General features: G+C 46.2%; 1 protein-coding gene across 7 annotated transcripts in view; it reads left to right on the top strand.

Annotated features, from left to right (window-relative positions):
• The window catches only part of CCDC149 (coiled-coil domain containing 149), a 103,905-nt gene that overhangs the window by 55,066 nt on the left and 24,127 nt on the right, over positions 1 to 24,712 (top strand). For all 7 annotated transcript variants that reach the window (XM_078068458.1, XM_036090606.2, XM_036090605.2 and 4 more), the window contains exons 5-9: positions 11,658 to 11,774; positions 12,569 to 12,741; positions 13,470 to 13,542; positions 14,970 to 15,054; positions 17,080 to 17,224. In XM_078068458.1, the coding sequence (XP_077924584.1) occupies positions 11,658 to 11,774; positions 12,569 to 12,741; positions 13,470 to 13,542; positions 14,970 to 15,054; positions 17,080 to 17,224 (593 nt within the window). The remainder of the gene's footprint in view (positions 1 to 11,657; positions 11,775 to 12,568; positions 12,742 to 13,469; positions 13,543 to 14,969; positions 15,055 to 17,079; positions 17,225 to 24,712) is intronic.

The raw sequence follows: 24,712 nt of genomic DNA, 5'->3' as shown, positions 1-24,712 counted from the left end.
AGGCACCCTCCGTTTCCTTGATAATTATAGTTCTGAAAGGTTAATGAGGAAAGAGGAGGCACGCGGGGAAGGGAGGACTCACATCTCCACAAATCACCCTGGGAAAAGCTTTTCATGGGTGGTGGATTGCCCTGGGCTCTCAGGGTGTCAGTCTGTGAGGAGTAAGGACCAATTAGGTGGAAAGACCCAGACAATGTTGGGGCCTTAAGTCTAAAAAAGAGCCCATCAGGAGAATTGCAGCTTTCCTTCCCACCCTAGAGGACGACCTGCTCCTCTTCTGGGCATTAAAACAGTGGATTTAGGGAAAGAGGACCAGGAGAAAGAAGGGGTTCTCTGAGAATTTAAGGATTAGTAAGAGTCAATCAACAAAACTAGCAGAACACATTTGGATCAGATAGCCAGAGATGAGCCGGTAGACCAGCTCTCCAAAAGAGGAAGGCTGGCTGATAGCACTTTGCTGATTTCCATAACAAATCATGAGGCCACTGACGTGAAGGCACTGAGCTGGGAGTTGGAAAGATTGGCACTCCAGGAAAGGCCAGCTTTCAGCCTTGCCAATGTCAAGTGGTATAGAGAAATATAGTCCACGAGGTCCAACTTTGGAAATTGTTAGACCCAGATTTATAGTCTAGCTCTGCCCATGGTTGTTTTATGGCCTTGAGCAAGTCAGTTTTCTCTCCGGGCCTCAGCTTCCTTATCTTGAAAATGGAAGCAATCATACCTCACATAGAATTGTTGTCAGGTTTTATCATTTATTCATCCACACATAGTTGGGGTCTTGCCATATACTGCTTAATGTTCTAGGAGCTGTGGATACACCAAGGAATAAGAAAGACAAGGTACCCATTCTCATTGAGCTTATATTCTAGTTGGGGGACATAAGAAATCTAGTTGGGAGACATAAGAAAATAAAATATATAAGATCATCAGACGGGTTAGTGCTGAGAAGAAAAGAAAGCAGGACAAGGAGATTTAACGATCGGGTGTGTGTGTGTAATACTCAGTGTTTGTAAAGGGTGTAGCGTAGTGCCTGGCACCCAGTAACCGTTCCATGAAGGGTAAATATTGATGGTACCTTAGCACGACCTGGGGCCAGATTGGCTTTAGAATTCTCTTGTGCAAGTATTTTTGCCAGGAAGCTCAGGTCTTCCTTCCTGTTGATCAACTGTTTCCAGTGAACTGGGTATGTACCTCCCAATAGAGACAGAAATTGTGGTGAGAAGCCTGGCCTCTGGAAGATGGATCCCCCAAACTCAGCACTCCTTATAACCACCCCAGCATGCTTGCTTTGGTGCAGAGGTCCTGGAAGCTTCCTTGCATTTTGTGTGCCCCGTGTAGAATAAGTACCTAACAGATTATGCCAGGAACAGGAACTCATGTTCCCATTGAGACAGCCAGAACTGGGTTTTCTTGTCCATTTGCTCTTGTTTCTCTTCGTGTGACAGATTATGGCACTTTATCCCAGAAGAACAATAATGCAACGCAAGTTATTCAAAAGCAAGGAAGTTCAGGTGGACAGCGGCTCCTACCAGTGTCCCACATCCGCATTTCCTGGGCCCCCACTGGCCAATTTAAATGTAGCTATTTGCGATACTGCATAAACACGGGGTTTTGCCCTTAATAATGAGCTTTATGTTACACCAGCTGATGGTCTTTAAGCACCTCTGTTTTATCTGGCGTTGTCACCATAAAACGATAGAGCTCTTCTGTGAACGTACCTCTATTGACGTGGGACTTTTGGATGGTTTCGGAGAGCAAACCAATTAAGTCAAGCCACTAGCCAATAAAGACAGACCAATGAGTATGCAGGTGACTAAAGTTTTTTTGTTTTTTTTTTTAAGAAAAGAGTGCTCAGCTGCGGCTGTTTGTAATGGTCCTGGATGAGGTATCAGAAAGCTCTTTGCAAACTGTTCCTCTTTATGCTTCAAAGGAAAGGAGAGATGTCCCAGTCTGTAGGAAACCCAAATGAAGAGAGCACTCTAATGAAAAGCTCTTACCTTGGGGCATTATAGAAATTAATTACAAAGAATTAAAATGAGTGATAAGGGCCCTTCGCCTGCTCGAGCCCCAGCATATCTTATTCTAACTGGGATCTTAATTGTGAACCATAGACAATGCTCAGTTAGTTCAGCAAGCAGCCAGAGTAGATCAGTATTCCCTAATGTTTTACTGTCAGATGAATTAGACACATTGGGTCTCAGAGACCATATTGGAGCCTGTCTTGCCTTCTATGAGCACGTAGCTTGGGTGGCCCATGAGACCACTGGTTTTGGACATCCATCCCATAGACCAGGCATTGTAGTTACTTTTCATTTTTTACTTTTCTTAAGTAATATTTACTCTTTTTTTAATTTAAAATCAATTTAATTAACATCTAGTGTATTATTAGTTTCAGAGGTAGAGTTTAGTGATTCATAGAGAACAGGTTCTGAGAGATAGCTGCCCAAGACTCCTTTTACAGCACACCATATCCAAATCACACTCAAGTACAAAGACATTGAAGCACCTTACAAATGCTTGGTGGGGCCCTATAAAGACTGTGGCTCTGAGGTTAATGTGTACTGAATTGACTGAAGGTAATTCAGGGGCTTCCTGTGGATCTTGGGCCAGTTGCTTGACTTCTCTGGGTCACAGTTGTTCTCATCTTTGGTACAGTGGAGATAACAGTTGTATTTGCCTTATAGTGCATGGTTCAGTGCAAATCATTTCAACAGAGCTTTATTGAGGACCCGACTATATGCTCTACGGATGGGGCAGTAAACACTGAATCCCTGCTTTCATGGGCCTTCCATTTTAGTAGGGATAGATGAACAGTAATCAACTAAACAAATAAATATATTCTATTTCACAGATTCTGAGATGCAGGTTTTCACATTTGAACATCTCTGATATATAATCAGTGGTATCGTGTTGTTAACGATGGACAATTTTTATTCTCTTTAGAGGTATATAATGGTGGGTCTTAAAGTTGAGGGGAGTTTTTTTGTTTAAGATTTTTTAAAATTTATTTTAGAGAGAGAAAGCATGAGCAGGGAAAGGGGCAGAGAGAGAGAATCCCAAGCAGACTCCACAGCACAGAGCCCGACGTGGGGCTCGATCCCATGACCCCGAGATCATGACCTGAGCCGAAATCAAGAGTCAGACGCTCAACTGACTGAGTCACCCAAGCGCCCTTGGAGTTTTATATTTGATGAAATACAGTATAATATGTCAGAGGGTGTTTAATGCTAAGTGAAAACGTGACTTAGAGTACATTGGGGTGCAGCCAGGGCTTAATGAGGACACTATTTATATTGGGTGGTCAGGGAAGGCTTATCTGCTCACATGCCCTTTGCCAAGAAACCTGAAGGACGTGTAGCGGGAGGTGGTCAGTAACGGAGGGATAAGGTGCACAGCCCTGAGGCAGGGACAAGCTTGGGATGATAAAGGCATGACAGGGAGGCCAGTGCACCTTTTATGAAAATTAGATATGAACAGTTATACAAAGCACTTGACACAGAACACGCTCCACTGGGGGAACGCTGTGTGGTAGCTGTCATAGTTATGGAGAGAGGTGGCAGAGCATCAACTCCAGGACCCTAGACTGCCAGGGTGGACCTCCCAGCCCTGCCATCTACCAGGTTTGTGATGTGGGCAGGTTACTTTACCTCATCAGAAAACAGAGAGACAACAGTGCCTCACAGGGTGCCTCGGGCTTAACCGCGTTCATGTGTGTAAGCACGGAGGCCAGGGCTTGGGGTGTGGGAAGACCCACCTGTGTGTTCGCTTTATGTGGTAAGAGATTACAACCTTCAGAGGAGGGGCGCTGTGGCTTACTGAACTCAGCGTGGACTCAGGGCAAGAGTCTTGACTTCAGAGCCTGTGTCGGCCTTCTGTGGGGTTGCGGGGGGGGGGGGGTCTCTCCTGTAAAGGGCATGACAATGTCTGCCTCCCGGAATCACAGGAAGCATCAAATGAGAGCCCTTCTATGTTTAAGAAGCATTTAAGGACCCCTCCGGTTAGCCAGACACCACTTTGGGTGCAGGGGATTCCAGGGCATGTGATAAGGGATGTTCCTTGCGGTGGAGCTGACGGTAGGGAGGGCACGAGAGACGGATGAGATCGTTTCTGGTAAGTATGATGAAGACAGTGGGGCCGGGTGGTATGAGGGGGAGCCACTTCGGGGTGAAGGGCTCTCATGATGGTATCCAGGGAAGCCTTCACAGAGGAGGTGACATTGGATCTGAGACCTAAAGACAGGAAGGAAGTGGGTTCTGGATAGACTAAGAGGATGTGCAAAGGCCCTGGGGGCAGGCATAAGCATTTATGTTTGAGGCATTGAAAGGAAGCCAGCCAGGCTAGAGAACAGAGAAAAGGCAAGTGGCTGGTGATGGAGTCAGGAGGCAGGTGGGGAGCAGCTCACATCCTCATGTTGTGCCTCGTCAATCTGACTAAAAACTCTGGCATTTGTTCCAATGCAGTGAAAAGCCACTGAAGATACGATGTGTCAGAAAAGCTTCTAGCCATTGTTTGGCTCAAATTGGGTGCTGGTTACTCAGGAGACGTTGATATACCCACTAATGAGTGTGCGTGATGATCTCCAGAACCTTGGGAGGAAGACAGTGAAAACAACTGTTTTTTTTTTTTTTTTTTTTTTTTGGTTTGGCTTGTTTTTTTTAGTGACAAATTCTTTTGTTTAAAGCTAGAACTGGATTGTCGTATAGATCTAGGAATTTGGACTCTGGTCTACACAATAGAGTTGCCCACTGGAGCCTTTTTAAGCAATTATGTCTAATTTTACTGAGGGTATTTCAAAAGGTCAGAGGGCAGTTGGAGAGCATATGGAGAAAACCAACAGGAAAAGTAAAGATAGGCAGGGCCTTGTTTATTAAGTCGGCAGGCACGGCACTATGCCAGATGAATGTCTAATAAATGCCTTTTGATGCTGACCTCTCCCTAGGTGGGCTTTTTGCAGCAATACACAAGAACTGGGGGTGAGGGAGGGCTAGCATCCACTTCCTGTTAGCAATTCTTTCATCTGATCCTCCCAGTGACCCTGACAAATAGAGCCTCTGCCTAAGAACGGTAACCATACCAACTGTAACTGGGGATTGCACTTTTAAAGCTCTTTGGAAAGTTACATCAACAGTGATCATTGCATTGTAGCTGCGCTTCGTGAGGATAGGGATAGGGACCAGCCCCCCACCAGGGCTGGCATTATGCAGTGCACAGGATGGGCAGCCGTATGTAGCTGTCCTGTCTACAAAATAACATTTATCCTTATTACAAACTGAAGGTGTCCCCCCAAAATTCGTATGTTGACACCTAACCCCCAATGATGGTTGGGCCTTAGGGAGGTGATCAGGTCATGACAGCATAGCCCTCATGAATGGGATTAGTGTCCTCATAAAAGGGACCACAGAGAGCTCTTCTGCCTCTTCTGCCAAGTGTGGTTACAGCAAGATGGTTGTCTATGAATGAGGAGGCAGGCACTCACCAGAGATGAAATCTGCCAGTGCCTTGAGCTTGGATTTCCTCACTTCCACAACTATGAGAAATGCATTTCTGTTGAGCAGAAGCCACCCAGTCTATAGGGTGCTGTTATAGCAGCCCAAACAGACTAAGGCAGGAGTTGGTCCCGAGAATTGGGATGCTGCTAGAACAAATAACAAATGTGGAAGTGAATTTGGAACTGGATAATGGGTAGGGCTGGGAGAGTTTGGAAGTGTGTGCTAGATAAAGCCTACATTGCTGTGAATGGACCATCAAGGGCGATTTTGGTGAGGGCTCAGGAAGAAAAGAGGAGCGCTGCAAAGAAAGCCTACATCTTCTTGGAGAATATCGAAGTAATCCTGAAGAGGATGTTGGTAGAAATATGGACAGTGAAGGCCATGGATGAGGCCCCATAAAGAACTGGGGATGTATTGGAAACTGGGGGGAGGGCCATCCTTATTATGCAGTAGTCAAGAACTTGGCTGAATTGTGTTTGAGTCCATTGTTTTATGGAGGGTAGAACTTGTGACCAATGAAATTTGATATTTAGCTGAGGAGATCTCTAAGTAGAGTGTTGAGAAATGGCTTGGTTTCTCCTGATTGCTTATAAAATACAAGAGAGAAATGATTTGAAGATGGAATTGTTAAGCAAAAAGGACCCAGAATGTAAAGATTTGGACAGTCCTCAGCCTATCTGTAGTGCAGAACAAATGAGACCACCAAGGGATGGCCAGGTGACCATTTGATAAGCAGATAAGTACTGACCAGCCAGCTCAGACAGAAGCCAGGGGTGGTTCTTAAAGACAATGAAAGAATGGACATGAAGGCAAATCTGAGATCACCCAGTCTGCATGGTGTGCATGGGCCTGGGGTCACAGCAGCCTGGTTACAAAAGATGGGGCCACCCGGACCTGCAGGGCCAGTAGAGAGCCACTGTGGGATTGTCCTACCAAGTCATAGGGGTGAGGTTGCCACCCTTAGTGGGTCCGAAGGCGGAACATCGAGCCAGAGAGGATGATTCTTGAGCCTTAAGGTTTAATGTTGTTTGTTCTGTTTGGTTTTGGACTTCCCTAGGACCTGTCACCCCTTTCTTCTTTCCTATTTCTCCCTTTTGGAATGGGAATGTCTATCCTCTGCCTGTCCCGCCTTTATATTGTGGAAGAACACAGATCGTCTGGTTTCACAGGCTCACAGCTTGGAGGGGTTTTCCTCAGGACGAATCATACTGGAGTCTCACCCATATCTGATTTAGATGCTATTTCAGTGAGGCTTTGGACTTTAGAGTCAATGCTGGCTTGAGTTAAGACTTTGGGGGCTGTCGAGATGGAATGAATATATTACGTATGTGAGAAGAACATGAATTTTAGGGGGCCAGGGGTGGAATGTTTAGAGACTGAATATTTGTGTCCCCCCACAAATTTGTATGTTGAGATCCTAACCTCCAGTGGGATGGTAGCAGGAGGTGGGGCTTTTGTGAAGCGATTGGGTCAGGAGGGGGCGCTCTCATGAATGGAATGGGTGTCCTATAAAAGAGGCCCGGCATCTCTGTCATCTCCTCCACTACATGAGGATACAGCAAGCCGATGGCCATCTCTAAAGCAGGAAGCAGACACCACATCCTCCCAGCACCTCGATCTAGGACTCCCAGCCTCTAGAACTGCGAGACATAAAGGCTTGTTGTTCAGAAGCCACCAGTCTGTGGCAGTCCGTTTCAGTGGGCTGGATGGATGAAGACAGTCCCCGTTTTCAGATAAACAGATGTCACCTGGGGCCCAACAAGGTTAGATGACTTGCCAAGGTGGCATGACGAAGATGAGCAGCATCGGGATCTGAACACAGGTAACACCTGCGAATAGCAGCTGGTCCTGCTCCTGGCTACCTGTCACCGTCAACAGGGGAAGAGGGGTTCAGGCAAGCAAAGACCAGATGAGGAGAGGATGTGGAGGGCCGAGGGGTGAAGCCTGAGAAGAGATTGTGGAAGGGAGTGAGTCATTCCGACTGGGGGCCCCCAGTGAGGACCAGAGTTTGAACAGGGCCTCCACAGAGGGGTCGGACTCCATCCATGGGGTGGAGGAGGAGCACCCAAGAGCCATTTGGCCACATGGTTTTGTGGACGCGTCCCGCCGCCACATCCCAGCTGCAGCTGCTCCTCAGCCATAAGCTGACGACTCACACCCATAATTCATTCATAAACGTTTATTTCCATCTAAATCAGCAAATGAATACATCTATTGGTGGCATGCGTGCGCCTCGCAGGGCAATGATCCGCTTCTCGGGCTGGCGCAGGGAGGGTGGCCGTGGAGTTTTGATGGCCCCGTTTGGGGGAATTAAATGCCCAGAGCAGTTGCTTCATAGCCATTTCCAAGGTGGGACATCAACATCATTGCCTGTGGTCTACAGATAAGGTTGGCTCTGGAGCTCTGCTTCCTCCAGCTTGGAAGAAAGACTGGACCTCCCCAGCGGGCGTATGTATGGGGACGCTCACGTGGAGGATGACAATGATGACAGTCATAACAGTAATGGTGACAGCAGCTGACGGTGCACACTTTCTGTGTTCCGGGGGCTGTGCTAAGTATTGCAGAAAAATCCCATCCTCTCTTAGGATTAGGTCCTGAAGTCAGCACGTGAGACGCAAAAACGTGTCTCGCCACCGTTCCCCGTGATGGTCCCTTAAATTGTCCATAAAGTTCAGGGCATGTGGCATTTAGGTTCCCGAACCGGGTAGTATGGATAAATATGAACAATGTGATTGTGTCTAAAGGTATTAGCAGCCACTCTCCCACACCCCTCTGTCCGGGACCCTGAAAGCAGGGGTGCGTAGTGACCCAACTTAAAAAATTTTGCTCGATCATCCTCTCTTCTCCGTGGCTCTCTTCCTCCTCTTTTTACGTTCCTGCACCTCTCTGCCAAGCAGGGATATTTGAACCCTTGAGTTAAATGCTCACTTAAAGCAACTCTAATCCTTCTCAGTTCACACTTATAGCGAGCCTCCCTGCACCCCCCACCCCCGCCCCCAGAAGCTATACTGTTCCTGCTTCAGTGGAAGATACTGCAGCTCAGGGAAGGTCAGGCCTGTGTACACTTGCACAGCAGGCAGACTGTGGAGCCAAGACCCAGACCCCAACCAAGACAGAGTGCAGAGCCTGCGAGGCTGTCGCCCTGGAAGGCGGGAGAACTCTTCCCGCCGCATCCCTACCGCAACCCCCTCCTTGGGCCCCTTCAGCTGGTTGCACTTGAGTTTGACCAACTAATTGATCCAGCTATTACCAGTGTGGGCCTCACTTTTAAAAATAAATGTTTCAACCGGTCCAGCCCTGCAATTTAATAGGCAATACTGTATGCATATTAAACACCAAATGATTGTTAACATATTTATTGAAGCTTAACAGGCATCGGGCATATAAAAGATGACTCTCTTATATGGCTGTCAGACCTCAATAAACATGTTTAATAATTAATTGGCGTTAAACAAACATAATTGTGTGATTCTAAATTAGGTGTTCAGTGAAGCGTTCTGTGCATGGAAAACCACAGTAGTGTTTTATTACTTCAAGTTCAGGCTGTCAGTCTGGTTTTCACATACCAAGAGAAGCGCCCCGCCCCCTTCCCCTGTTCCACGCCGTGTCAAAGGCCTCCTGTGTCCTCATGCCGAAAAAGGCACAAGCCCTCTTGTTCCTGGACCCTTTGATCTGAGAAACGTTTCTCATTTGGTTAGCTGTTTGTCTTTCTGCATATCCACTTGGGGTTCTTAGCTGTTTCTCAGCTAAGAAATTGTGTAATGTAGAAGATGTTTTCACATATCAGCTTTCGGTCGAATTAACCAGTTCTGCCATAAACTCCATCTCCCCCAGTACAGGTGATTCGCATTATTCTTGAGAGCTCTGCTCTCTGAATTCTCTGCGAACAGCGAATTAGCAAATACCGAACCATTGCTCCTAGGGGAAATGCGAGACTAGGTTCCTCTGAGCCTCTGGTCACAATATTTTTTTTAATCAATTCACACAGAACTTTCTTTTATGTGTGTTTCTGTGTAAAGCCATCTTACTTAGCCTATACAGTTGATTCTTTAACATTGAACTCAGGGCCTGTAGCGCTGTAACTCACACCTGGCTCGTATTCTCCGTCAGGCACCTCACAACCTTCGTGTGCCTAGGAACACGAGACATCCCTTCAGCACTGTGCATTTTAAACAGCAAAACACCAACAAAAAGGACAAAAGCATGAACAAACAGGGCACTGAATAGACCATGAAAGGGACACTTGTTTGCAGTATGAGAACTGAAACAAGAAGGTAGAGCGTTGCATTGTTCTACCTCAGCTGGGAACGCTCCTGTCGGATGAGTCACGTGTTTGCAGCTTTGTACTTACCTGCACATGTCTGCCCATGATGCAAAAATGCCACGAATGTTGATTTTGAGATTATAAATAAATGTGCAGGTAGGTAAATTCACACATACGGGATCCTTGAGTAATGAGGATCAACTGTACTCAGATTCCAGGAAGCCCAGCCGTCTGTATACTTGAGTATCCCACGTCCTCTGCCGGCCCTTTGTACAAGCTGCCCGGAGCATTGTCTGCTCCGATGCTTTAGTGCATAGTAGGTGCACAATAAATATGGGTCACATTCAGTTGAGTGGTTTTCAAATAAAGACCCAAAATAGATATCGTTTGAAAATGCTCTTTGCTTTTCTTTAGGCACTGTTGTTTTCCGTGGTCATTGCTGGTATTTATTGTCCCAATCTAGTTAATATTCTACCTTGGCTTTTAACTTTCTATCTCTCACCTGCCCCTAAATCCTTTAGAGACTTGAAAATCCATTTTCTTTGCTGGCCATGAACCCCTTAAGATCCATGTTGGAATGAAGAAGAGCATGCCCCAAGCAGGCATTGCTGGCTGGGTCGTAAAAATCTGTCTCTAGGATGTCCTCTGTCTACGAAGCCCATCCACACACACCCTACAGGGAGGTGGGGAATCAGGCTTACAACCTTTTCAGAAGAAGCATCAGGAAGCAGGGCCATAACTTGAAAAAGTCAGTCTCATGGCCACCCCGTTTGGCACTGAGCTAGGCACTTAAGGGCTCTTCTGGCCCCATCAGATCTTCCAGGGATCACAGTTTCCATCATGGCCCTACCCGAAGGTTTGGAGTTGCACATGGAGCAAGGCTCCAGAGTCTGGGGCAGCTCTCGGTTCTGCAGGGATCCTTTGGAAAATTATATTTTGAAGACTGGAATTTTATCCATAGGCATTTTAAAACCTATAGATAAAAGTCTGTTATGAAAGTCATGTGTGCTTATTTGAAAAGTTAGAAGTTAGAGCACAGAACAGAGAACATACATGGTCTCACCATCACCGAAACACACACATTTAAAAATTTCGGTGTATTGGGTCCTTTTTTCTTTTGTGCACGGGTTCTTCGTATAATTTCAATTTTACTGCAAATGAAAGTCTTCTGCTTTTTGTTCCCTGCTTAGCATGCTATCATAAGCATGTTCTGTGTTATTACACAGTTCATCACCCTTATTTCCAACAGCTGCAAACCAGCCCATTGATTGATTGCACTACACTTTGCTAGCCATCCCGCTCTCGTTAGACGTTCGTTTTCGTTTAGCTCTTTCTGGAAATGAGAGTACAATCTACTTTTTCTTTTTTCCTAAAGCTAGTGCATGTCTGGGATTGTTGTTAGCCCAGGTTGTTAGAGGCAGGGTTACTGGATCTTTGGTGGGGACATTTTTAAGGCCCTTGCTGACGTAGCCTCATTGTTAAGATGTGGGAGGGCATGCCCATCTTACTAGAGGCTTCCAAAAATTGCATTACCATTTTGTCATCTTTGCTGAGTGTAAAAGAGACCCAGCATTTTTTCTTCACTGTGGTAACACTACAAAGGACCTCCACCTTCAAATGCCCAGGCCGGCGTTCCCGGTAGATTTATACTGTGTATGCATGCGTATAGGGGTATATGCATGTGTGTACAAACTACAATATATATTGTATTTAATTTTTTTTAATTCATGATATTGACAAGACATTTCTTTGTCTCGTACCTTTCCTTAGTATTTCTTGAAAAGTCTTACCTTCCAAAACGTTCTGCCTAATATGCTTGGGTTTTTGTTTGCATCTATTCATTTTAACACACACACACATTCTCTCTCTCTCTCTCTCCCTTTTCCTACTAATGGAAAATGCAGCTCTTGAGGATGACAATCGCCAAGCAGAGGCTCGGAGACGAAGAAATTGGCGTGCGGCACTTTGCAGCTCATGAGCGTGAAGACTTGGTTCAGCAGCTGGAGAGAGCTAAGGAACAGGTTATTCCTAACATCTATTAAGAGTGGGGGATATGTTTGTACCATTGGACTGTGCCCCCTGTTTCTCAGAGAGGGCGAGGTGCCTGGGATGCCAGTTGGAGGCGGAAGGAGGGTGTGAGTTGAATGCTTTTACGTTCTCCCTGCTCTGCTACTTCCCGAGCGGCCTCTTGTGGTTCTTGCTTCCAGCAGTTCTATCCTCCTAGTTTGGGGTACCACTGCTCTGAACACAAGAAACATCCCCCTCCCCCTACTCAGGATAGACAGGAAAGGAACAAGACATGACAAACTGGCCTTCATTTGCAAGTTTCCTGAAGTGCTGAGTGATGCTTTTTAGGCAAAATCTCAACGGGTACAGAGCCCTAGTTAGGGAACGGGGAAGAGAGCCTAAACTTCTTTTTCCTTCTCTCGCTAATTGGTTTTGAAGAGCGGAACAAGATTTCTGGGTCTGGAGTAGCCGGAGAAGGTATGCACATGCAGGACCCCGGCTGCTATTGCTAGTGTCTGGATTTGCCCTCTCCGAGCCTCTTGCTTTGGGGCACGCTGCACTTGGGAAGGGATCGGTTCTGCTCCCAAGCTGCTGCCCCCGCCCCATCTTAGACATCACGAGCGTCTGGCAGGGACTTGCTCCCTTCCCTGAAGCTTTTACCCAGCGTGTGGTGCTTGTGGTTTCATAGCATACGCGGGTGGGATGAATATGCTCTGTCAGAGTCGGTCAGCCAAGCAGAAGGCTCCATCTCTGGCCATAAAATGACGTCTGAAGAACATCTTAAGTAAGGACACTTCCTTGGTTTCAGATTGAGTCTCTGGAGCATGACCTGCAGGCCTCTGTGGATGAGCTTCAGGACGTTAAAGAAGAACGGTCTTCCTACCAGGACAAAGTGGAGAGGCTCAACCAGGAGCTAAACCACATCCTGGGTGGGCACGAGAACCGCATCATTGACGTGGACGCCCTCTGTATGGAGAACAGGCAAGTGGCCAGGCCTGGACGCGCACTCAGGCAGGACGCTGGCCGCGAGTTCTCTGCAGCCCAGAGTTACATTTGCCTTGCAATGAAAGGAAAGTCCCACCACCAAAATGGTGATAGTAATGTCACGTATTAGCTGTAAAAGTCGGAAAAGAAGCACCACACACCTGCTTGTGTGCCTCACCGACCCCTTTCTCTCTCCCCCTACCCTCCCCCCTCCCCGGCTGGGCACGAAGGGTAGGGAGCCAGTGAAAGCTGCTTGGTATTGCTGTTAAGGAGAGGGGAAAGAATAAGAAAATAAATTGAGAAATTCCCTTAGCTGTTTCTTTTCCCCGAGGCAAATTTCAGTGTGTGTGTGTGTGTGTGTGTGTGTGTGTGTGTGTGGTCTAATTTAATGTTACGTCTGGTGTCGCCTCTTCCTGCCTGCCTTCCCAGTGGAATCATCTTAATGAGAATTATGTGAAAACTGTGTGGAGACCCCTTAGGGGATCTCTGCAGAAGGCTGTTCTAAAGTGGGGTTTCTGTGATTTGGGCATATTTGACCTTGATCGTCTCCGTTTAAGAAGAGGTCACCAAGATGCACTTTTCTCCTCCTCTTTTGGTGGTGAGAAAGCATTGTATGTACACAGTGACTCTGGAGTCGGGTTGTTTTCTTTTTTTCTTCTCCTACTTGCGTGTATGTTTTTTATTTTGCTCCCAAACACTTCCTAGTTGCATGTTTTCTTTCCTAGGTACCTTCAAGAGCGATTAAAGCAACTCCACGAAGAGGTCAACCTCTTGAAATCAAACATCGCCAAGTACAAGGTAGAGAATCGTGATGATGCTGGTAATGATTCACTATTGTACATCTAAATGCCATTCTATTTTAATTCCCTTTTATGTGCCAAAGGCATTTGAGTGCTCGCCTGCCCTCCCGGATAGAGTAAGAGCTTTCACTGAGGTAACCAGGAGGACTTAAGCCCAAAACAACAAACACAACAAAAATAGCTTTTGCAAGAGCATCTTCGTTGCTGTCACCAGGACGGGGCACACGGGGCCTGCCAGGATCTGGACGTGGCCACTTCACAGCCTTGGTCCACATAGAATCAGGCGTCCTATTGGCTTCTCTAGAAAATGTTCCATCATCAGACGCTATCTGTCTCATAACTATCCATAAGAAAATGGTTTCCGAGCAACAAGAAGAAACCAAGATTGGGAAATCACAATCTGAGCGAGAATGTTCACGTCACACTGAAAGGACAGAATGTTTAAATTCTCCCACTGTTGTTTAGACTCATTCCAGCCCCATTAGTTTGATAATATCTATTTCTGCAGATGTTCGTTGTGAGCGTTATAATTAGAAGCATCTCCTGGGTTTCTCTGCTTTGAAAATAGATTGATTTCTCTTCCTGAGGGTAAAATTTTACAGCAGTCTAGATGCTTGGGAGAACCTTCTCGTTTTCCTGGCTTCTGGTGTTAGCTTTTCTTCTCCGAAGTCTCTATGCTGTTCTTCCTTTTCCATGCTGCGGGGGCCACACTTTATGCCAGTCTATATATACACATGGAGCCACAGAAGAATGCAGCTTTTAAAGTTGTATAATTAATACATACATTTAAAAAATGTGTGTATGCATTCATTTAACAGCCTTTACTTCATTCTTCAATGTGCCAAGCACTGCTACACAGTCATATCAATTGTAATGTGACGGTCTGTGATAGAATGGCACTTTGGTGGGCACCTGTGCACCTGCTAATCTTGTGTCCATGGCAGACATCATCCATGGGTCCTGACTTTTTCCAGTCCAGCCACGGAAGACTTCCAAAGACCAATAGCGATCTCTTGGCATCGGCAAATGAAAGGAAACCTGTTCTCCATCTCATGTCTATTCAGAAGGGGTTTCCATAACTAGTGACTTCACACATTTGATGGAGCTCTTGCTTTCAGATTTGATTTAATTTAATGAATACGCATTGAGTGCCTTTTATATATAGGAGAAGGTAATTGCTGTCATTCTGCTGGGCACCAACTTTAAGAAAAAAAAAACAACTCTCTACCAGGTCCATCAATTTCATAACTCTTTGGCAGGGACTTGGGATTTTAAAAGTTGGGTCAGCATTTGGAATTTGCCAAGGGTTCTTGTGTGCCCGATGGGAGGATGTGTCTACTCTAAGTAGGTATTTTTCTTTCTTTCTTTTTTTTTTTTTTTGGCTTTTTTGATAGAGATTTGTATTTTCTCCCAATGCTGCATTAGAATGCTCTCGAGAGACGGAAAAACTCGAAAGGCCAGAGTAAATCTAGCAGCAGCGCGCTGACTGGAGTCCTGTCTGCAAAGCAAGGTAGGGTTTGTTCTCTGGAGGGACCACTTAGGACCACAGAACGCCGGAGCTCGGGCTCCGCATCTCCGTTTGTGGGTGGGGAACCAAGGTGGTTCTTAGAACAGCCCTTCTCAAACCTTCATCTGTATCAGCATTGGCTGGAGGGCTTGTTTGAAAACATAGATTACTGCCCCCTACACACACAGTTTTTGATTTAGTAGCTCCGGGGGACCCCAGAGAATACGCATTTCTAAAAAGTTCCCAGGTGTTGCTGATGCCTGTTCTGGGATCCTGCTTTGAGAACAGCCACATTAGCTATCTTTCTAATAACAGGACCCCCTTCGCATCTGGTCCCCGATCCTGTGCTCTTCCTTCAAGAGTGCTTTCCCTCCTCTGATCACCAGTTTAGCATCCCTGGGTCCATGTTCCAACCTCGCCAAGCTTCTCCTTTTTCTGGCCTCTGTGACCAGAATAGAAAAGTCTCACAGCTGCTGAAATCATTTTATCATGGAACATGTGCCTTTTTCAAAGAAGCTTTTATTGATTGCAATTCTGTTCCTCCTTCTTGTCGATTCTGATGAAAAATAATGATCTTCCAGGAACAGTCCAGGGGAATAAATAGCAGAGAGCTTGCTTCTGACACTTAATATTTGGGAATTCAGTTCTCAGCGTAAGCCTCAGGTTTGAACATGCTTGCCTGGCCCACTTTCGGGTTGTCGGCCATGCAGACCAGCAACGAGCATGCAGGAGTCTTAATCAGAGCTGGAGTGGCTAGGGGGAAAAAAAATGTGCTGAATCTCCAGCCGGCCTAATAACCAAGGCACTTTTCCAAGCAACTTCTGTTTTTCCACTCAACTAAAAAAAGGATACCCTAGAATTGTTTTTAAATAGAAAACCACAATACTCCACAGAAATGTGAAGTAGCCCATGTGAGTTTAGCTCTGGATACCCTTGACAGCTAAACGTCTTTGAATGGTGAGACCCAGTCTTATCACTGATGTGGGGAATGCCAGCCACGTTCAAAGGCCATGCTGTGAGCCCACAACGGCCTTCTGGACAACCCAGCCTTTCTGGATAACCCTCCGGCAACTTATTTTGAAAAACCTTGAACTCATCCCCTTTGAGCAGCAAGAAATAATTACCGATGTATGAAAACATACTGCTTGAGGAAAGTTCTTCCTACATTAGTTATAAGAAAAAAAACAACATAAGAAGTAACATAAATTTCCAGCAGAAATTAAATAAATTATTCTATATCTCTATATGGGCTCCCAAGCTGCCTTTACATTTTGTGTTTTAGGAGATATTGATGATGAGGAATAGGGTTAAGTGAAAAAAGCAGAGCTTTTTCCCATTTCAGAAGAAAAATGTATGAATCTGTATATCTATGTATAGGCATATAGAAAATGATGTTCAAAGATCTAGTGAGAGATTTAATTTTTTCTGTCTGATAGGAGTACAAGCGGTGTCTTTTTTGTGGTAACTTGTAGTTTCTAAAAACATGCAGACACAAAATATATTTTGTATTTTAAATAATGTCCCTGTGATCTTGCCACCCACTGAACATACCACACCGTAGGAAACTCTGCCACAAAGCGAGGAGCTCGGGACCAGAGTCATTGCCATTTGCAAGGCTGTGTGACCTTCAGCTGATGTTTTTAATCAGTGCCTTGCTTTCCTGTCCATGAAATGGGAATAAATAATACTCCCCAGGTGGGGTTTTGTTTTTTTTTTTAATTTTGGACCTCAAATGAGTTAGTATGAAAGTGTTTCGAAAGGGTAAAATAATGGACAAATGAAAAAGATTATTATCCCTTTAAAAAACTGATGATAAACATCCATGAGAACTTCCTTGTTTCTGCTCAACCCTCACACTGAATTTTATTTTATTTTGACACCTGAAGTAGATTCTTCAATACAACATCATAGCATTTAGAAGCGGGGAGCCTATCCCAGCTTCATTATCCAGGAAGAACGGACATTGGTTTGCATTGCAGTGTTTCAGAAGGACTTAAGACTGAGCTGTAAACTTTATATCCCACCTAGTTCAGGATCTGTTATCTGAAGATCATGGGTGCAGTCTCCCAGCTACTCCACAGTCCATTTCTGATCTGAAATCTCTGGCAACGGCCCTGCTGGAGACAATCCACGAGAAAAACATGGTCATCCAGCACCAAAGGCAGACCAACAAGTAGGTAGCTGGACCCTTGGGTGGGTGGTGGGCGGGAGAAATGTGGGATGCTGGCTGGTGGCAGCCAGGTGGGACTGCAGGCCTTTGGGGGAGGGGAGGGAGCCCTTAAGTCTGGAAGGACACTTCTTAAACTAGAATGGTGTGTCTGCATTACGACAGCATCTTAGCCATTTGCCGGAGTGGGGGAGAGGGAGAATACTACCAGCCATTACGTATTGAACACTTACTCTGAGCCCCTCACTGAGGAATGCAGATGACATGGGCCATTTTGACAGTACCATTGCCCGGGGAACTTACCCCACCTCTCCTGTGGGTCTCCTTCAGGGGCGGCACCTCCTCAGTGCCATCTTAACCTACAGCATGACCATGAGGGGTTCTGACCAGGAGGAACGCCAAGCAAGGCAGCTGGGCCTACAAGGGAGTGTCATGTCACTCTTCCAGAGAAGCAAAGAAGGTGGTGGGACGGAACAATTAAAATAGAGGTCTTCCTTGGTTTTTATAAACATATCGACTAGGTGGGGCAAAATCAAGTTAAAGTAGCCATCAGAGACACACGCAAAACTGGAGGTGTTCAGAGAATGGTGAATAAACAATAAGTTAAGGCAACAGACGTCGGAAACAGGGCTGGCTTTGAGGGCAAGCGACTGTGCTTGGAAGGGCCCTGCCCTTGGTCCGGAACTCCACAGTCGCCGTCTTCAGATTCTTGATCATTTTTGAACAAGGAGGCCTGCATTTGCATTTTGCGGTGGGCCCCCCAAATTATGTAGCTGGTCCTGCTTATAAAACCTACACGTAGCTCCAAAATGAAGGCGTGGAAGAAGTGAGCAGGCTCGGAAAAGCTGGGCTTCCAGCAAGGAGGGGAGGGATGAGGGAATCGGGGTCCTGGCGAGGGGGAGGGGCACAGGGAGCGAGGCAACTGGAAAATGAATGAGAGTATTGTAAAAACAAAATAGAAAAAAGAGAAGCCGGAGTGAAGGGAAGATCGCGCAGGAGATTAAGATATATATAAAAGAAGGCAGGGAGCGATGGAGGGAGTCTGGGTAAACTCAGAAGGATGACAAGGGTCATTTATTGACAGAAGAAGTTTTTAAAATTCTTTTAAAAGAAATCTTAACCAAGGAATGAAACAGTCAGGTGCTAAAATGCAGATACTTCTCAGGGGAGGGAGAGGAAATGGAAATCTCCCCAGAATAGGTATGAGGTCTATTTTACCCAGCCGGTGGTGTTCTGCATGAGCCTTCTTTGTCCTCACTGACTTCCAGTAAAGCACCGCTGGGGCTCTTTCAAACCTTCTCAGGTCTTCTAAACCCTAGTCTGTTCTCAGCAGGTAACCTCAGCTGCTCTTTTACTGAGAAAATAGATGCTCCTCACCAGGAACCCTATGACTTACCCTCCCCTGGAACCAGGGCCTTCCACCCTCCCCCTCCTGGCTCTGGGAAACACACCGGCCCACCATCCTGTTGGTCCACACCATCTTCCCTCCTCTGGGCCTGGCTCCCCTGTGAGCAACTCTTCCCACCTGTTCCACTCCTAACCCCCCTCCCCCCGCCCCGGCTCCTGCCTCTTCATCCAGAAACCACACGGAGCTCCCTGAACCGCCAAAGCCTTTTCTCTGCAGCTCCCCCTGAATTCCATTCATCCAGCGTCTTTGTGAACAAGAAGGCCTCCTTTACTTCTTCAACAGCAACCCCCTCAATGTGTGTTCTGGGGGGCATCCATGTCAGAATCACTCAGAGACACTGGTTTTGAAATGCAGATTCAGGGGGATTTTTTGGAGGGAACATCAGGGTTCTGGATCTGAACCAGCCCAAGGGGATGCCATATGCAGGAAAGAAAGACCACCTTGGCTTCAACACCTCCCGAGACCTCTTCCCAGATTTTTCACAGCAGTCTTCCTTTGAGGGTCTCCAATACCCCCAAACCCCACTTTCTTAGTCTGTTTCTTTTCTAATTTCTCTGCATCCCAATTCCCATCTTGCACTCATCTCCTTGGATTCCTCTGACTTTCTCCTCATCCCCTCGATTGCCTCCATGTCCCTCGCTTCCCTCCCAGGTCTCCACCAGGCCTTCTGCTCTCCTTACCCCACCTGGGGGGCTCCATCCCCACCCCCCATCGTTGCCTCTCACTCTCTGCAGGCTCTTCTCAGAACTCTTGTCCCCACCTCGTCATCCAGAGCAGGACCCACATTTCCAACTGCAAGGCTGATGGTTTCCTCCATATCCTTTCAGCTCTTCACATTCAAGGAATCTAGACTCTGGGCCACCCACTCCTTAGTACATTTTAAGACCCTTGAAAATGCTCCTGCCCTTTGACCCACATGGTCTGCATCTAGAAATTTATCCTAAAGAAAAAAATCGGTATGATGGCCTCAGATTCATATATAAGGTGTTCACCATGGGTTCATTTGTAGGAGGGGGAGAAAACAGAAACAACCCAAATGTTTTTATTTATATTTTGTTTTATTTTATTTTGAGAGGGGGAGAATGTACGAGCGCAGAGGGAGAGGGAGAGAGTCTCAAGCAGACTCCATGCTGAGCATAGAGCCTGATGTGGGCCTTGATCTCACAATCTGAGATCATGACCTGAGCCGAAATCAAGAGTCAGACGCTTAACCAACTAAGCCACCCAGGCACCCTCCCCCAATGTTTTTAAGCTGGAGGCTGGTTAAGATTATAGTAAATCCATAAGATGGAATATTATGCAGCCATAATTCAAGCATGACTTGAAGAATATTTAATGGGCTCTGCCCACCATCCTGATACTCAGGTTCAACAAACCTCCACATCATGCAGGTTGAAGCTGTCCCAAGGCCAGAACGTTTGTCCATTAGAATTGCTGTTCTCTCCCAGTACAGAGGACAGTGCTGGGCCCACAGTAGGTGTTTATGATTATTTAATGAATGGATGATGGAATCATCTTCTACTCTTTTTTTCTTGTTCCCTTAATGCTCTTTACAGTTTTCATGGATTCAATATATAGGTCAGGTCCTTGTCATGGGACTTCAGTGTACATCTCCTAGCTGCCCTCTCTGCTTTGTTCCCACCAGACTATCACCTCTTCCTTGGGAAGGCCCTCCCATCGGTCCTCCAACTGCAGACCCCCAGACCCTCCTCCGCCGCCAACCCCCACACTCTCTCAACCCCCGCCAGCTACAGTTCTGATCACATCACAAGCCTCCACTAAACAGCTGACTTTTCTTTTTTTGTTTGTTGCAAGTTTTTATTTAAATTCTAGTTAGTTAACATATAGTGTAATATGGATTTCAGGAAAAAGCGGGACCATTAGAACAGAGACCTGCTGCCTGCCGAACTCAGTAACCCCAGGCCGTCAGGCTGAGGCTCCCGCCTCTCAGGACATGTTGATTTTCTAGCACATTCCTACCGTAACCCTACTGCAACCAGCACGCCCCCAGGCTCCATGATGGGCTCTCACCCTCTTTGAGAAACAGACATGTTTTGCTAGGTTTAATTTTGGTTTCTTTGTTTGTTTTTTTTTTTCAAGCTTAATTTTGTTTTAATGCACCTTGTCCTTTGTAACTATTATTTAATAATTTTGTACCATCTCATGGTTCAAATTTTTAAAGGTTAAACATCAATGTGTCTCTAAACTACTACCATCTCTCAGACACCCAATTCTCCTTCCTGGAAGTAACCACTATTTCTTATTTCTTATGTATCCCTTTCCAAGAAACATAACACATTTCCACAGACACATATACTCATGTATACTTGTATAAATATAGTCTTTTCTCTCTTCCTTTCTTTCTTTCTTTCTTTCTTTCTTCTTACAAATGGTAGCAAGTATTCACCAAAAAGAGGGTTTTTTTTTTCACTGTTCTGCACCTTGCTTTTTTCCGCCATAACAATAGATCTTAAAGATTGCTTCATATCAGTACATAAAGTACCTAATGTGCCATTTTTAAAACTTAGAAGGTCTTCGGTTTCATACTTTCAATAAATGTTTTATTTGGGGGCATGTAAAAAAAAAACTATACAACAAATGGAGTGGGGGCTAGGAATAGAATCTGAATTCGGTCTGCTTACTGTGATCCCCCTCAACTTAGCCTTTTGTAGCTAAAATAATACAGTAGTTTTGTGTTGGTGGAGCATTATTAAGTGAGAATAAAGGTATTCTGTTCTGTAAGCCTGTGCTCCCCCTACTGGCTTTCCGCTGCCTGACACCCCCCTCCCCTTGAGAGGGCCCAATGGGAGCCATCTTGAAGAACTGATGAATCCACATAGGACTTTATTTTTTGAGAGGATTTTCAAGTACTGGGCATTTTGCTTGAGGTACTCATTGCCAAAGAGTTGGCAGTTCTCTGACTATTGCTAAAGAAGAGATGAGCTTCCTGTGACTTACCAACAGGTAGCAAAGCAGTAATAGAAGAGACAGGTGTTGGGGCGCCTGGGTGGCTCAGTTGGTTGAGCGACTACCTTCGGCTCAGGTCATGATCCCAGAGTCCTGGGATCGAGTCCCACATTGGGCTCCCAGCTCGGCAGGGAGCCTGCTTCTCCCTCTGACCCTCTCCCCTCTCATGTTGTTTCTCTCTCGCTCGCTCTCTAATAAATAAATAAATAAATAAAATCTTTAAAAAAAAAAAAAGAAGAAGAGACAGGTGTTGAAATCTTGTTTTACTGAATGCCCCATTTAGTTTTCCAGTCAACACTTTGCTGGTGGTAGGGTGCTGGTCCTGGTGCTGGTGGGGGTACATGAAGATATACTGGCCTTTCACTGCCCTTCCTGCCGTGCTAACACTGTTTACTGCTCTCCACCCCCCCCCCCCCCCGCCCCCGGCCAATGGTAAATAGCTTGGAAGTTCAAGATACTGGGAGCAGCATGAACTGTCATGGACCAGAGGGAAGAGTCAAAAGAAGGCCACCCGGGGTGGAGGTGGGGACAGGGTAGAGCCAGTCACGTCTTGAGGACCAGGCTCTCCCCAGGGACCCTCACTCAGGGATTTCTGCTCCCGTGTTGTCTGGGGAATAGGAGGGGACACACAGTGGTGGCCACCTCCCGAGTCAGGTCTGTCTTTTCAGATCCCCTCTGATATTGTTACTATCAGAAACTACTACTGAAAATCTATCTGGAGGCCTGACATCTTGAGGATTTTCCTAGACTGCTAGGTAGACATACGCTGAAATCCCTCTTAAAGCAAACTGTAGCTAAATAAAAACCTGATTGTAAAATCTGCCCCCTCCTACCAAAAAAAAAAAAAAAAAAAAAATCCTCTCTCAAACCTGTTTATGCCTCAAGCTACTGCCCTAGCTGTCTCCTTCGATTCTCTGCTAAACTTCTTGAGGAGTCATCCGTATTCCCTGCTTATGGTTGCCCTGAGTCTGCTTCTCCCAACCCTGTCGCTTGAATTCTTTGGTTTCACCCCTTCCACTGTTCCTGAAACATCTCTCTCAAGGGTCAGACATGTCTTGTAGGTGGACTCTTTCATCCAATGTGACCACCTTCTAGAATAAGACAATATTAACCCCAACCATCCCTCCTGGGTCTTCTCTCCCCTTGGCTTCCTGGCCCCAGGCCACCTCTTCCCTGTCCAGCTGTGCCTCTCTAGTCCTCTCTTGCCTTAGACAAGGGGTACTCAAGGGTCCTGTTCTTCTGACTTCTCACACTCTGCTGGTGAGCAGACTTACTCCCCAGCCTCCATGCCCATCTCTGCATTCCGAGACTTTCCTTCTCCCACGTGGCCAGCTGTCTCCATGGATATCCCATGGGCACCTCAAATTCCTCACCTACCTCGGTATTATTACTCCATTTGGTTTACTTCCCACATCCGCCCCGCCCTTGGCTTGCTGGGGCCACCACCATCCCTGACTTGGACATTACCCTTCTGACTGGTCTTTCTGCTTCTACTCATACTCATTCCCATCCATTCTCCACTCCACATCAAGAATACTTTTCTTAAACGTCATCATGCTGCTTCTCTGATTAAAACCTTCCAATATCTCACTGTTGCCAATGTGTAAAAGTCTCACCAGTCTCAATAGGGCAATAAGATCATTCATGATCTGGGTCCTTAAAAACCACTCTGGATTCATCTCTCATTTGTCTCACTTCCACTCTATGGTTCTGCTGAAGTACTTGTATACTTTCAGGCCTATGTTTTGGTTCCGGACCCTCCACTTAGCAGCTGTGTTGCCCTGGGCCAGTTAGTTGACCTCTCTGAATCTCTGTTCCCTCATCCACAAACTAAGCATATTAAAGGCTCCCTCCTCAGTTGTTGCAAGGGGTAAAGGACATACTGTCTGCGCAGTGCTTAGAGTAATACCTGCTAGAGAACAGGCGATTGAGAGAGATTATTCAGACCTTTCACAGGCTCTGTACATATGTGTCTGTGTGTGTCTGTATGTCCACGTCTGTCCTCCTACCAGACTTTTAAAAGTCCCTCAAATACAGGGACACAGGGGCGCCTGGGTGGCTCAGTTGGTTAAGCGGCTGCCTTGGGCTCAGGTCATGATCCCAGGGTCCTGGGATCGAGTCCCATGTCGGGCTCCCTGCTCAGTGGAGAGTCTGCTTTTCCCTCTCCCTCTGCCTGCCTCTCTGCCTACTTGTGCTCTCTCTCTATCTCTCTGTCAAATAAATAAATAAAAAATCTTTAAAAAAAAAATTACGGGGACACAGGCTGCTTCTCTTCATTATCCCCTACAGCCTCAATAATTGTGTGCTGAATTGGTCATACTGAATTCAGCGGACCCTGTTCCTATGTTTACTGCCTTCCTCAATGCCTACTGTCCTCTCTCCCTGGACTGCACCACCCCACGTTCTGTGGACCACCTGCCATATTTGTTCAGCATGAAGCCCATCAGGAAGAGTCTTTCTGTCATTTAAAGAATCTTGGGTCCTATCATACAGGTCAGCCCAGTTGCATCCACATTTCAATTATGAACAGTTTTTAAAGAGTTCTTGCTCCAGACACAAGGATGCTTGTTTTAAAGTGCCATTGTGAGGTGTTGGTTAAGAGCGTGCACTTTGGCAGCAAACGGAGTTGTAGGTTCAGATCCAGAGTCATCACCAGCTGAGTCCTGCTTGTGGTTCTGGTCAAGTTAACTAATTTCCATGCCTGTGTTTCCCAATGGGAGGAGTAGAGGGGGCTGGTTGAGAGCACCGGGGGTCAGCAAAAGACACAGCTTGGAGATAAACTGTGTGCCCTTGGGCATGTTGCTTAACCTCTCTGTTCCTTGGGGTCCACATTTGTAAAAGGATAATAATACAACATACACTGCAGGGTTTTTGTCAGGTCAAATGAGATCATGTAAACTCACTAGGTGCTCAGCATGAGCTCTGTCTCATAGCCAGGACTCAGGAAAGATTAGTTTCGCTGTTCATGTTAGCGGTTGTGTGGTTGCTGTTGTTCTGGATAATGTTATGGCTACTATCACTCCTAGCACAATTCCCATTGGACCCATTTTATTACCTCCAGCTCTGTATCAGATGCCTGCATCAGGCCAAAGAGAGCAGTCACTGCTGACAAACAGGCA

The sequence above is a fragment of the Halichoerus grypus genome, chromosome 3, assembly GCF_964656455.1.
Source record: "Halichoerus grypus chromosome 3, mHalGry1.hap1.1, whole genome shotgun sequence".
Taxonomy (NCBI): domain Eukaryota; kingdom Metazoa; phylum Chordata; class Mammalia; order Carnivora; family Phocidae; genus Halichoerus; species Halichoerus grypus.
This window is presented reverse-complemented; position numbering and strand designations above follow the sequence as displayed.